General features: G+C 36.8%; 1 protein-coding gene across 2 annotated transcripts in view; it reads left to right on the top strand.

Annotated features, from left to right (window-relative positions):
- Window positions 1-10,564, top strand: part of LOC143239327 (uncharacterized) — a 38,615-nt gene extending 28,051 nt beyond the window's left edge. For both annotated transcript variants that reach the window (XM_076480298.1, XM_076480297.1), the window contains exon 3: window positions 8,836-10,564. In XM_076480298.1, the coding sequence (XP_076336413.1) occupies window positions 9,138-10,199 (1,062 nt within the window). In that variant the 5' untranslated portion in view covers window positions 8,836-9,137 and the 3' untranslated portion in view covers window positions 10,200-10,564. The remainder of the gene's footprint in view (window positions 1-8,835) is intronic.
- Window positions 10,565-14,807: the final 4,243 nt, after the last annotated feature.

The raw sequence follows: 14,807 nt of genomic DNA, 5'->3' as shown, positions 1-14,807 counted from the left end.
CTTTCAAATATAATTCCTCTTATTTTTACCTATCAGTTTAAACTCATAAACGTTTCACGAATTCTGATAAAACGTTTTCAGTTCCCACAATTAAACGATCGTCTTGAAAAAACGAACACAAATTATTTTCTCCTCTATCCTGGGGGTCCCAGAGTGGATCGGCGGTAAGGTTATCAATGTATGACGCTAAAATCCGGGGCTGGATTTCCCATGGTAGGTTGAGTACAGATAGCCCATGACGTACCTCTATCCCACAACAACTACGCAAACGATCTTGAGTTGCTAAGACGTGATGTGGTGAAATCAAAGGTAAGCTGAATGTAAATCCAGATTTGCAATACATGAACAAAATGGTGCAATACGAAGAATGTTGCTCATTTTGTTGATTTATATTTTGTTGAAAGAGTTTTGGCTTATTTTTCTCTTCAAACGTTTTTGAATGGATAACTTTTTCTCATAGAGTCAGTCTATGTAATAAGTATAACAACTTTTTTAAACAATAAAAGTATATATATATAAATTGTATTTGATATTAACAACTAACTTTTATGTATTAATTTTATATTACTCGTTCGTTTAATGTATTTGTAATAGAATCATACGTCTTTATGTGTGTTTTAATCTAATTAGACTTATTAGTCTAAGCTCAAAATCTTCTTTTAATAAGATTATACATTTTAATGTATGCTTTGTCAATGCAAAAATATAATTTACTCGTATATGTTCCAATGAGACGGTGATAGTTTCTTTTCATGATTTTAACTACAAATGTGCAATTGTTAACAAGTTTCTAGCGTTATCTTTCCACCAAGCCCAGCATGGCCAGGTGGTTAAGGCCCTCGACTCATAATTCGCGGGTTCGAATCCCCGTCATACCAAACATGCTCGCCCTCTCAGCAGTGAGGAAGTTGGTAAAAGAGTAGCCCAAGAGTTGGCGGTGGGTGGTGATGACTAGTTGCTTTTCCTCTAGTCTTACACTGCTAAATTAGGGACGGCTAGCGCAGTCAGCCCTCGCGTAGCTTGTTTGTTTGTTTTGGAATTTCGCACAAAGCTACTCGAGGGCTATCTGTGCTAGCCGTCCCTAATTTAGCAGTGTAAAACTAGAGGGAAGGCAGCTAGTCATCACCACCCACCGCCAACTCTTGGGCTACTCTTTTACCAACGAATAGTGGGATTGACCGTCACATTATACGCCCCCACGGCTGGGAGAGCGAGCATGTTTAGCGCGACGCGGGCGCGAACCCGCGACCCTCAGATTACGAGTCGCACGCCTTACGCGCTGCGCCATGTCAGGCCCCCTTGCGTAGCTTTGCGCGAAATTCAAAACTAAACCTTTCCATCAAAACTTATACGCTGTTTCGTAAACAAATAAATTTATGTTTACTGGTTGTTGTCTTTTAACGCATTAATACGCATATAAATAGCATATTTCACTTAATATAAATGCTGGATACAGTAAATATAAATACTCGGAATAAACCAGAAATATATTTTCTTTCTCTTTTCGTATTCATCATCATTGTGAAATAAACAAAAACAACAAATCCTTCAAACCATCAACAAGTATAAAACACTAAAACATAAACTAGATCAAAGTCGAAGGAAAAAAATCATTCGGGAAAGGAAGGTGGTACAGAATACTGAATGGTGAATTTTCCATAATGTAGTCTTAACGGCAAAAACTCTCGCGGAATGGGTGAAGGCCGCTCAAACAAACCAGGTTTAAATAATTATCGCCATTCAATATGTTATAGCGCCATCTATTTTATATACATAAAATACATCGATCGGGGTTCTTGTTAAAAAAATGAATGCAACTGGAAAGAGACTTTTAGCAGTAAACGACATTTTTTGTACAATTTCAGTCTTATGTTAAGAGAATGTAGCTTTTTACGAATATTTTCACTGGTTAGTGCTTTATATTAACCATGCTAAAATCTCATGTTAAGTCAAATATTTTACGTTTTAGTATTTCGCCGTGTATAGCTATAAAGCATTTATTTTTAGTTATATATATATCTTTACATGGCGCATGTTTCGGATCTTAATACCTTCGAAGACAGGGATGATAAAAAAAATAATTTTAGACATGATTTCCTCAGGGACTGTATTTTAATTTACCAAGTCTAATGTTGAGTTTGACTTAACAAAACACATCTAAAAGGAGTTCCTATATGATTCCTACCAAATCTATACAAGTTAGACAACAATGGCCCACGAAAGGAGACATTAACGATTAAATGCTTGGCCGCGAACTCAGCGCCTCGTCGGCCAAAGAGAAGATTAAATGCCACAAAAGTAAATTTTCTGTCCTAATCCACTCCATCCATGAATGCTTCTCCGGTCCAGTGTTCGGAGAACAAAATAGCTTTCATCATTGTGATTCACTAGCACTTGTTCAGTTTACGGATTTTGTCTAATATGGTAGGATCAACTAGACATAAGTAGGGTATTGTTTCGTACAATGCTATAACGGTAATCAAAACGGCCTATACCACGTCGTCGGCTTCACAAATCTCTATCAGCATACATATGATTTAGATTTCTTTTCTGGTCCTTAGGTTTAGCAGACGTTATTCTAAATCGATCACAAACCGTATAACAAGTCTTTTGCAATGTGTAGACTACACAAGTTCCTCTGCAGTTTCAGGGTGTATTATTTATATATTTTACCTACTTATAATACATTCTACCTCTTAGCAAGCTTTAAAATATTTCATTGCTCAAAGAAAATATTTTTCGTAATAACGCATATCCTACCGCGCATGGTACAACCCTATATTTCGTTTCACTTTTCTCTCAAAGGACGACGTTGCACAAATTGGACTTATCACTCTCTCTAGTAGCAGCCTGGCGCTTACGTGTCAGTGTAATGTATTTAACACCCAGGTGCTGAGGGTTGTCATCTGTCTTTAGCCAGCAGGAGAGTAGGGCTTCCCTTTTTCAGTGCCCTTAGGGGAGGTTACACTCCATTAATCGTTGAACGTCATTTCAACAGGGCAATATTTGCTAAGTGATATCACACAAAAATCACTTTGCATGTCCAATACACGCTTTATGAACAATAACATCATGATACAGTTTGATTTTCTGTTAATAGATCATCAATTTTTTCTCTAGATTTATGAAGAAATGATTAGTTGTGAGAATATTCTGCTGAAATTGATGTCTAAAACTCACAGTAAATAATGTACCACAATGGTCTATTTATTGTTGTGTTACTACGTGGGGCAAGTGTGTTTATCATGGTGCTACTGCCCATGGCACATGTTATCATGGTGTTGCTGCGCACGTCACTTGTTATCATGGTGTTGCTGCGCACGTCACTTATGTCTATTTACAATGATGCTACCTTAACACATAACATTTTATTTCGAAATACAAGACCCGACATTTTTAAAAGATTTAAATCTCGAAATCCGAATCCCCGTCATACCAAACATGCTCGCCCTTTCAGCTTTGTGGGCGATATAATGTGACGGTCAATCTCACTATTGTTGGTAAAATAGTAGCCCAAGAGTTGGCAGTGGGTAGTGATGACTAGCTGCCTTCCCTCTAGTCTTACACTACTAAATTAGGGACGGCTAGCGCAGATAGCCCTCGTGTAGCTTTGCGCGAAATGAAAAAAAAAAAAAATTCTAAATATGACTTTAATTAGAGCCTCGGTAGTGTGTTTAAATGGTGAGGTAGTTTCTCACATAAAAGAAGACCACATTTGAACAACTTTATTACAGATGGTTTTACCGAAAGATTTAGTCAAACATATCAGAAAACAAACATGCTTGAAATATCTATGTGTGTGTGTGGTGATGATGAGATCAATTATCCCATAAAAGCCGAACCTTTAACAGTCTTTAAGCCTAATAAGTTTCTACACTCTGTTTGAAATTAAAAAGTTAGTATGAATTCCAGTTTTCAAGACAAGTTGTTGAAAGAAATAACGAGCGATGCAGTTTTCTTTGCTCTGAGATTCTATTTATTACGAAGTTGTAGTTTTGGACCAGAGATAAATATATTTATGATTGTTGAAATAGCAACATAGACAGCTGTGCTACAAACCAGCAATGACGGAAAGCAGACTAAAACCTAGTTTAATTGCGCGTGTACATGTATTTATTAAAGTTCAATGTCAATCATAGCTTTTACTAAAAGTACCCCTGAAATAGTATCTGCTAAGAGTGAAATGTTGAGTAATAATAATAACACATTGTGCTCAAAGGAAACCGAGTGCAGCAATTGGTTAGCGTGCCGGTCTGTGAAGATGATATTCCGTGGGTCGCGTCCCGTTAACGCGAAGAAATCGCGCTTCACAATTTGTGGCCGAAGGTGGTGTTGACTAGCCTTCTTCCCTCTGGTCTATCACTTCATAATTAGGGGTATTTTTGAAACTGAAGTGCTATATAATAAAATACACACATATATTTAAAGGAAACTACGCATGTAGAAAATGAATCGTTAAGATAACGAGTGTGTGTAGGTATATGTATAGCAATAATCTATTGTGACATGCGCGTGCATTTAAAGTTTTGTAACAACGTACACATAGATTGAAACGGTATAAATACGTGAACGGGGCCCGGCATGACCATGTGGTTAAGGTGCTCGACTCGCAATCTGAGGGTCGCGGGTTCGAATCCCCATCACATTAAACATGCTTGCTCTTTCAGCCGTGGGGGCGTTATAATGTGACGGTCAATCTCACTATTCGTTGGTAAAAGAAGTTGGCGGTGGGTAGTGATGACTAGCTGCCTTCCGTCTAGTCTTACACTGATAAATTAGGGACGGCTAGCTCAGATAGCCCTCGTGTAGCTTTGCTCGAAATTCAAAACAAAACCAAATCAAAGCATAACACTTTAATGCCTAACGAAACAGCACCGTAAGGTGTAACCATTAGAGTTTGACCAACCTTACTGCTGAATTCACAATGTGATTTCGGGTTGAAATGGCATTTCATCGTCTCATAGAAATCGCATGAAGCGTGAGCGGAAACCGAGTAAATGGAAGGCAGTTAACCCAGACACCTTCGTCCTCGCTTTCTAATAGAAGTTGTTTCATACAATACAAGCACAGAAAGAAATCCAATTGTCTATATAGAGAACCCTTAAGTGGTGAAGCATGTACCTATTCCTGGAGTAACCACTCCGAGGAACCAGTTATTTTCTTAATTATATAGTTTGTGTGGAAACGTCATACCAGGATCACTTAATCAAGCACTGTTAAAATAGCTATTATTGTTAAAAATCTAAAAGAAAAATATAGAATCTGACGGATACAGTCTAGTTATGAAAGCCAACTCACATAATGAACAAGTACTACAGCTAACAAATTATAATTACCAGAAAACAAAGTGGATCGACCGTGTTTAAGTTGAGACGAAAAGGAGGAAAAAGACGCGTTAATACTGATCAAGTTTCCCAATGAATTGACTGAAGACACGAAAACAGGATTAAAAGGGTTTATAACCCTCAACTATGGGGTTCGGTCTGTGCCAGGCCGTTGAACACAGCATAGCATATATATACATATACTAATTTGTGTAACGTTGTACTCAACAATAAAGAGACAATAATTTAGGGAAGCATTTTTCACTTGAATTTCGAAACAAAAAGTTTTCTTATTTTAACACGTACTTACTTATCTACACAGTGCCCAGTGCAAGAACTGAGCCTGGAATGTGAGCGTTATAAGTTGAAGCGCATCTCTGATGCCACAGTGGTTGGATAAAAGGTTAAACAAAACGTTGTATTCCTAACTCCTTCCACAAAAATGTCCACTTCAAAATCTTATTAACAAAACGAATATTTACAGAATCAAAAATCTAAAGAGCAAGTTGCTTATGTTATTAACAATACTTTCGTTAATATAAAAATATTTTATTTTTATTTATTACCATATAACGTCTTTTTCTTTTCAGTTTATGGAGGCCTAGATTCTCTACTGATGTACATTTGTAGAATGTTACGTTACACGTAGTTGTCACTTAATAAAAAGTATTTCAGAATACTGCTCTTCCATAAGAACATACGTGACAAACAAACGTGCGTATCATCTTCGCACTCTTTGAAGATTACGTACTTGATTCAACACAAATAAATCAAATATATATATATACAGTTATAAAGTATGTGAATACCACCAACTCAGCTATCGATATTAAGATTGTTCTACAAATTCCGCCCATAATAACCAGTGAAATTATAATAGCTACACTTGCGACGCGGTTGCTTTGTTAGTTTAAGTGTGTTTTTCTTATAACAAAGCCACAAAGGGCTAGCTGCTCAACCCAACGAGGGGAATCGAATCCCTGATTTTAGTGTTGTAAATCCGGAGACATACCGCTGTACTAGCGAGGGGCGTTAGTTAAAGAATCATCTCTTTAATTAGAGTTGCAGTTTCATGTCTCGTAGAATCTCAGTTACTTTTCAACCAAAAGAAAGTAAAACTGTTTAGAACCGGGTACCAATCTCAAAATTTTAATAAAAATTCTTAGGTGGAGAATAAAAAATTTTTGAAATCTCTGACTAACACTAAAAACTGTGGATTGTGCTATGTACTTAATAAAATGATACACTAAATATAACATAAGGAAACTAATTTACTAAACCAAACTAAATATAAAACATGACGCGGTTAATTCCTAAAACTAAGATACTCTCAAATTTTCAAAGTTGCATATAAAGTTGGTTCATGTTTAGACAGCACGAATAAACAAGTTGTCTTAAAATTGATTCAGTTCTAAACAGTATAAATAAACAACTCGTCTTAAAGTTGGTTCAAATTTAAACAGTAGAAATAAACAACTTATTTTAAAGTTAGCTCAAGTTTAGACAATACAAATAAGTTGTCTTAAAGTTGGTTCAAGTCTAAACAGTACAAATAAACAACTTGTTTTAAAATTGGTTTAGGTTTAAACAGTAAAAATAAACAACTCGTCTAAAAGTTAGCTAAATTTAAATAATACAAATAATCAACTTGTCTTAAAGTTAGTTCAAGTTTAGACAATACACGCATGGCCAAGCGCGTAAGGCGTGCGACTCGTAATCCGAGGGTCGTGGGTTCGCGCCCGCGTCGCGCTAAACAAGCTCGCCCTCCCAGCCGTGGGGGTGTATAATGTGACGGTCAATCCCACTATTCGCTGGTAAAGAGTAGCCCAAGAGTTGGCGGTGGGTGGTGATGACTAGCTGCCTTCCTTCTAGTCTTACACTGCTAAATTAGTGACGGCTAGCACAGATAGCCCTCGAGTAGCTTTGTGCGAAATTCCCAAACAAACAAACAAGACAATACAAATAAGTTGTCTTAAAGTTGGTTTAAGTCTAAACAGTACAAATAAACAACTTGTCTGAAAAATCGAGAAGAAAATTTTGTTTTATACAATTTACGTATAATGACACTAGATTTAACTATTTTTAATAGAATTACTAATGAGGCACGGATCTTCATTGAATTTTTAAATACACTTTATATACTATTTGTGCTCCAAGTTGTTTGTGGATCTATCGCTTTGTTTGTTACAAGATCCCGAAACAGCAAACCGCAAAACAAATGTAAACAAAATAGCACCGCTATTGCAATTAATTTCAGTACTTAATACTGCGGATTTCTCTGTATTGTACGTCATAGAAACTTACTGATTTAACCGCGCTGTAATTCGAGTAAGATTTTGATTTCTCTGTTATACTTAACAATCATCAATTAATCTTCTACACCGCCACAAACTTGCGATTATGGCCTTGTTAACTGGTTTGATTTGTTTTGAATTTCGCCAAAGCGACACGAGGGCTATTTGCGCTAGCCGTCCCCAATTTAGCAGAGTAGACTAGAGAAAAGGCAGCTAGTCATCACTACCCGCCAAAAAGTCATGGGCACTCTTTTATCAACGAATAGTGGGATTGACCGTCACATTATACACCCCCACGGCTGGGAGGGCGAGCATGTTTAGCGCGACGCGGTCGCGAACCCGCGACCCTAAGATTACGAGTCGAGTGCCTTAACCACCTGGCCATGCCGGGCCTACTCTGTTGATATCTTATTGCTTTCCGCACCTATGTTTTATATAGAAAATGAGTGATTTTTTGCCATCTCGTTGTAGCAATTATCGAGACACAAATAAACATAAATTTTCCTTATACGTTGTAAACACGTTATAAAAACAAGTCAGCGATGATTTAATGATTGTAAATGAAGAAGTAACTTTAGATATCTCTTCAGCAAGGGCGGATTTAACGGTCAGCGAAATCTGCCCGAGCCACTGTTTGCTTTCGCTTAATGTATAATATTGGTATGAATAGAGCCCGCCAACCTCCCCCCCCCTCCATTTAGGCTTAAATAAGTCCCCTTTAGGAATAACTTAATTTCAAAATAATAAAATATAATTAAATACTGAATAGACAATGGGGTTATAGTAGACAGATTATAAACTAAGAATCTTTGTTTAAAGTTATAAGCCAGTGTTTGTTGTTTAGTACTAGAAGACTAGCAAATAAAATCTGTAGATACCAAGAACATATTCCAGTAGACAAACAGATTAAGTAAAGTATCTATTATATATGAAATTATATACTTTCGAACAAAATTTACAAAGTCCAAACGTTTTGGCTTTCTCCAGTCTCGAATATTGTCAATCTATTGTGTAACGAATCCAATGAATGTTTCCTAGTTTTATGTTCATACAATAAGCTTGTTACAAATATTAAGTTATATATTGTTTTATAGTAAGTTGTGTTTCAATAAAACCTCCCTAATGTCCCTATGTGTTGTTGATCTGTCCAAATATCAGTTACTACCTAATTCGTTAACTTTAGAATCACTTACTTGTTCTGCATATCTTCTTTTCAGAGGTCGTTTACTGACTTTGGTCACTGCACTCCTAGTAACTGGCACGCGCCACCACCATCTTCGCACGTGCCTCCTGACCAACCAGTGGGAGCCACGCCTTCATTCCGAACAACCTGCTTTCAGTTATCCGTGGGCGTGAAACGCTGTCAACCAATAAGACCAATTTCTGCAGTGGAAGAAAACGTTGGTAAACAGTGTGGAGAAACATGACGGTACCCCGCCTTGACAAAACAGACAGGTAAACAGACTACTCTAAACATACCACACGCAGTTATCAAGCAGTAAACAGTTTGTAGTGTACCATGGCTAACTTGTGTACCAACAGTCGCGACTCTCCGTACACCTCGACAGCTCCAGGCTCGTCTTTGGTCCAACTGAGCCCCGCGGCACTGGTCGAGTATCATCGGCTCCAACTGTATGACTACGCCCAAGTTGCCAGCAGATTTAGGTTCACTCATCCTGCTTTCGTTCCGGCATACCCACTGAGTCCGTACAGTGACGCCCAGCCACCTCTTCCTTACGGCCTCTCGCCCTTTGTTCGCTTTGACCCCCGCACTCGTTTGTTACACGAGGACCCCAAACCACAACAGTCTTACATCGGTCTGATCGCAAAAGCCATATTGAGTTCGAATGAGAAGAAGATGGTACTGAGTGACATATACCAGTATATTCTGGACAACTATCCCTACTTCCGAAACCGTGGACCTGGCTGGAGAAATAGTATTCGCCACAATCTCTCTCTCAACGACTGCTTCATAAAAGCTGGACGCAGTGCTAATGGGAAAGGTCACTACTGGGCCATTCATCCAGCCAACATGGAAGACTTCAAGAAGGGGGACTTTCGACGTCGTAAGGCACAACGAAAGGTCCGTCGACATTTAGGATTGGCTGTGCCCGAAGAAGACGATAGTCCGAGTCCTACACCTCCACCAGAGGTCAGCCCTAGACCCGACAGAGCTGTAGTCAGTTCTCAAGAAGAAAAAGTTAGCACAGAAGTGGTCAATTGTCATACTAGAAAAAGGCTGTTCGATGTAGAAAGTCTGTTAGCTCCAGACCAAGGTGAGAATGACCATGAAAATAAAAATCCTACGATGGAACAACGAGACGATGGGAAAGGACAACTTCAGTCCCAGATGGCCGTTTCATCTCTAGGAGGATTGGCACTCTCTGTCCCAACCGTTTGGACGACCGGTCAGTCGTTTTCTGCAGCTACGATGCTGGCTTGTCCGGTCCGGCCGTCAGTCCCGGGATATGGTCGACCCCTGTTTTTTCCTTCGCCCGTAGATCCTATTGTCCAGCGGTTTCAGAGCCGTGTACCAAAATTTGGTCCGATCTCTGAAGAAATTGACCATTCTGGCCTGTAAGATGCAAGCCTAAGTCTCGTAAGCCTAGAAGCAATATACTGTACTATATATGTGCGTTAGTAATTGTGTGCTTAACGTTTATTGTATATGTACGAAATAATCATGTGATGAAATTCATTTGTACATTTATTTTATGTAACAGCGTCTATAAGATCCTGCACCAGAAACTGAGTAGAAGTCTCGTCAAAAAGTCGAAAACTGATTGTTTAGTTTATACAGATAATGGCCAACATTCACAGATACAGAGACTGAGAACTTGTTCCCGTGCAATTTAATTCATTCATGTCTAGAAACCTTATTGTGAGTTAAATATACTAGCCTATATGTCAGGTGTACTTAAAAGTGCAATAAATATTTTAGCTGGATAGTGTATGTGTGTTTGTTCCTTCTTCGTTTATTAAAAGGCTAATCACAATATTGTTAAATAATTACTTTATATAACATTGAAATAACACATAGAAAGATTATTGGTGCTTTAGAGAAGTCACTTTTAAGAAAATCACGTAAAGTTGAACAGATAATAACGTCAAGTGTTCTGCACAGAAACAAGAAATTAGCGGTTATCTCACCGTGAGGTAAAATACATGTTAGTGTGACTTGATTAAGGGTGTTTAGCTTGAGGAGTTTCCTTCTGGAAAGTTAATTTCCGACCTAATTAATTAACTTTTCACTGTTTTCCATTATTTTACCTGTTATCAAGTTTTACACAATTGTCACTTTTATTTTTTTTAACATAAAGATAAACCTTTTTATATACTTCTAATTTGTTCGAAAATTTAGTACGTTTTTTTAAAAAAAACAATATATCTGTATATGTTAAGATATATAGGTTTATCCGTTTTCATTTGGGGCCTGATTCTTATAACTGTTAAAGCACTTTCCTAACTTTAAACCGTTAAATTAGAACATGCATTTCTTTAGAGATAGTGTACACGTGCTTCGATTATTCAGTTTACCCCCATCTTGTTGGTTATTTATACACCCACAGAGCGACTGCTATTAATTATTGTAGGTAAGAAAGAAACTAAAATAAAACCCGATAATAGATTAGAAAATAATGAATCAACTTCAACTATCCGAAGGCTAGAAATAGTAACGTGGGAGAGTTCTATTGAATAATATGGGTGGTCACCTTTACTGTTACAGGTAAAGCAACATTAATGTCACATATTAAAATCCCTGTAAACGTTTCAGCCTTCAACAGTTTTTCGACGTTGAACTGATGTTACTATCACTCATTTCTAAACATAACTTAGGCGCAATATAATATTTGACCTTACAATGTTGTATTGTATCTTATCTTTCTCATACTTCTTAGCTCGGATATTCTTGGCAAAAATTAAAATAACATTTAAAAGTTAGTATAAATACGCTAAATATGGGTAGCAATAAACATTTTCCAACTTTTGTTACATACTATAGTGAAGGTTAAAATTGCATATATCATGGGTAACAGTGAAAACACTTTGTAACTTAAGAATGGTCATAAGAAAGCAATGCAGACTTTTACTTCTGTTATAACATTTAACAATAAACACATTTAATTTACCATGTTTAACTGTCTGTAATATCAATAACAATACAAACAATACATCAGCTAAACATGTTACATCACGAATACTAATACAAACATCACATCAACAAACATGTTATATCACGAATACTAATACAAACATTACATCAGCTAAACATGTTATATCACGAATACTAATACAAACATTACATCAGCTAAACATGTTATATCACGAATACTAATACAAACATTACATCAGCTAAACATGTTATATCACGAATAATAATACAAACATTACATCAGCTAAACATGTTATATCACGAATACTAATACAAACATCACATCAACAAACATGTTATGTCACGAATACTTATACAAACACTCATCCTTCTGTTTAAAATGTTTAAAGCACGAGGTAATGATGTTAATATTTACTTTATTGAAGTATTTATAATACATTTATTACTTCAAACGTTTACTTCTGTTAAAACTGTTTATAAAATGGACAAGCGTAGAAGCATTTATTTTTTATTAAAATGTTCGCAATAGTACAATAGTAAAAACATACTTTTGCTCATTGCATTTATTATATACTAATTTTTTTTAAATATCTTTTATAACAGATCAAACATTAGGATTTCAGGTGGCGTTATGTCTGGAGGCTTATTACACTAAATATTGGGTTTCGATGCCCAGATACCCACTGTGGGCGTAACACTGATACACCATTGTGAAACTTTGTACTTAATAATAATGTATAAATAAAACATTACCTTCTTTTTCTATCATAATCTTACAACACGACACAAAATAAAATACACGTTTGTTAAAAATATATTTAGTTAACACATAATTAGTAAGAAAACGTTTGTTAAGAAATATATATTTCAGTACAGATACTTTCCGTTACTTCTGCTAAAGCCTAGTGATTCACATGATGCCATTAAAGTTGACATACAAGCGAGTCTTGGAGAAAGACCGAACTTATAGTCTGCTGGAATATTTGTTGAGAAGAGACGTCGACACAAATTAAGGACAACATCTAATCACTCAGTGGCTTGTATTGAATTTTGCGCAAGCTACACGAGGGCTATCTGCGCTAGCCGTTCATAATTTAGCAGTGTGAAACTAGAGGGAAAGCAGTTAGTCATCGCCACCCACCGCCAATTTTTGGGTTATTCTTTTACCAACGAATAGTGGGATTTATCGTAACATTATGATGCCCCCACGGCTGAAAGGGCGAGTATGTTAGGTGTGACCGGGATTCGAAACCACGACCCTCGGATAACGCGTCGAGTGTTTTAACCACCTGACCATGCTGGGCCAACGCCCAGTAGAAGAACTCGTGTGATAATGTAATTTTACATTTTATAAACACTGATTATGTAAATTACAAGTTAAAGAACTGCATTGTGCGATTTAAGCACTAATAATAACATTGACAAAATGTAAAAACAGAAAGGTGGGTTGATACATGAATGTGCTCTACAGTGAAGAGCTGTTGAAAGAAATTCACAAAAAACTCTTTGCATATCTAAATCCGAGCAGAACAAGTATGAACGAAAACAAAAGTGACCTGAAAACGAAACACTAGTTAAACATCACGTTACAGTAACAACTACCTTGAACACTTCTAAAGACGCAACTACTAGTGATATTTTACAGTTGGTTTTGTTTCGTTCAAGTTTCACTGAGAAGTAAAGAGCTGAATGTTGTTACTTAAAAACAGAGTGCCAAAAATCTGTTTGTTACACTTTCTTTAACAACAAGAAAAGTTGAGATGCTAGTTCAGTATTCTAATAACTTGCAGGCAAAGTTATATATATAAAAAAGGCTTACGTGACATTATAATGAGTGACACGTAATATAACTGTTTTCACGCGCGTTATTCACGAACTTGATAGCTCGAGAGCTTTTGTATGCTGTTCTTCTTTGTGCAGAATTCTATAATACTTTCGTATTACAGTGTGATTTTGGTAAAGTTGTGAAAATAAATGTTCCTTTCCATTTGTGTTATGTATACACTCTTTAAAAAATCAATTGATTTCCATTGATATATAAGTCACAGCTCAGAGGTTCACAGGATCACCTCTGTTGCTTTTACACTTGAAAGAAAAATTGAGTTTCATATTATCATATATGCTACATCCATGAGCGGAGGAGCCGAGAAGGAGCACTGGGGACACGTGCCCCCAATTTTCATCCCATAGTTAGTGTCTCTTTGAATGGATGGAATAAGAAAGAATATGTGTATAACTAACTATTGGAAAAAGTTAATATAGCAGAAATGATTCCCTAATCGTTGGTTTTTCCCTTCATACCAAATTCAAAATTATTTCGTCCTACATTGGTAGCAAGAACTAGTAGCTGGAGGAATGGGTAAAGGCAATCATATATAAAAAGAAACTGCACAACAATTAATGAAAGCGCTCTACAATATTATTCAACAGTTTCACAAAATAACAGGTACTGTATTGTATACAGTTAAATTGTATAAAGTGAAATTGTTTGCTGTGTACTACAAAATAGTAAGTCTTACAAATAATAACCATGTTTTAGATCATGGTCAGTGTGAACATTAAATAAATACATATCTTAATATTTAGAAGTTACTAAAGAAATGTAGTCTTCTTTCACTTCAGCTGACTAAGTCAGTCGATTGCAGAAAAATTAAAGTTAAGAAAACCCTTTTTGTGCGTCCCCAGTTCTGGCATCTCTCTGTGTTATAGTACAAACTCGTACTTTAAACGCCTTTAATTCTGAACAAATTGTGTTTGTTTGTTTCTTTTGAATTTTGCGCAAAGCTACTCGAGGGCTATCTGCGCTAGCCGTCCCTAATTGAGCAGTGTAAGATTAAAGGGAAGGCAGCTAGTCATCACCACCCACCGCCAACTCTTGGGCTACTCTTGTACCAACGAATAGTGAGATTGACCGTAACATTATAACGCCTCTACGGCTGAAAGGGCGAGCATGTTTGATGTAACCGGGATTCGAACCCGCGGATTACGAGTCAAACGCCTTAACACACTTGGCCATGCCGGGCTGAACAAATTGTGACAGAAATGGATATTTGTATTACAAAATATATATTAAAA

This window comes from Tachypleus tridentatus, chromosome 13 (assembly GCF_004210375.1).
Source record: "Tachypleus tridentatus isolate NWPU-2018 chromosome 13, ASM421037v1, whole genome shotgun sequence".
NCBI classification, from domain to species: domain Eukaryota; kingdom Metazoa; phylum Arthropoda; class Merostomata; order Xiphosura; family Limulidae; genus Tachypleus; species Tachypleus tridentatus.
Note: the sequence above shows the minus strand (reverse complement) of the source record. Positions and strands in the feature narration are given on the sequence as shown.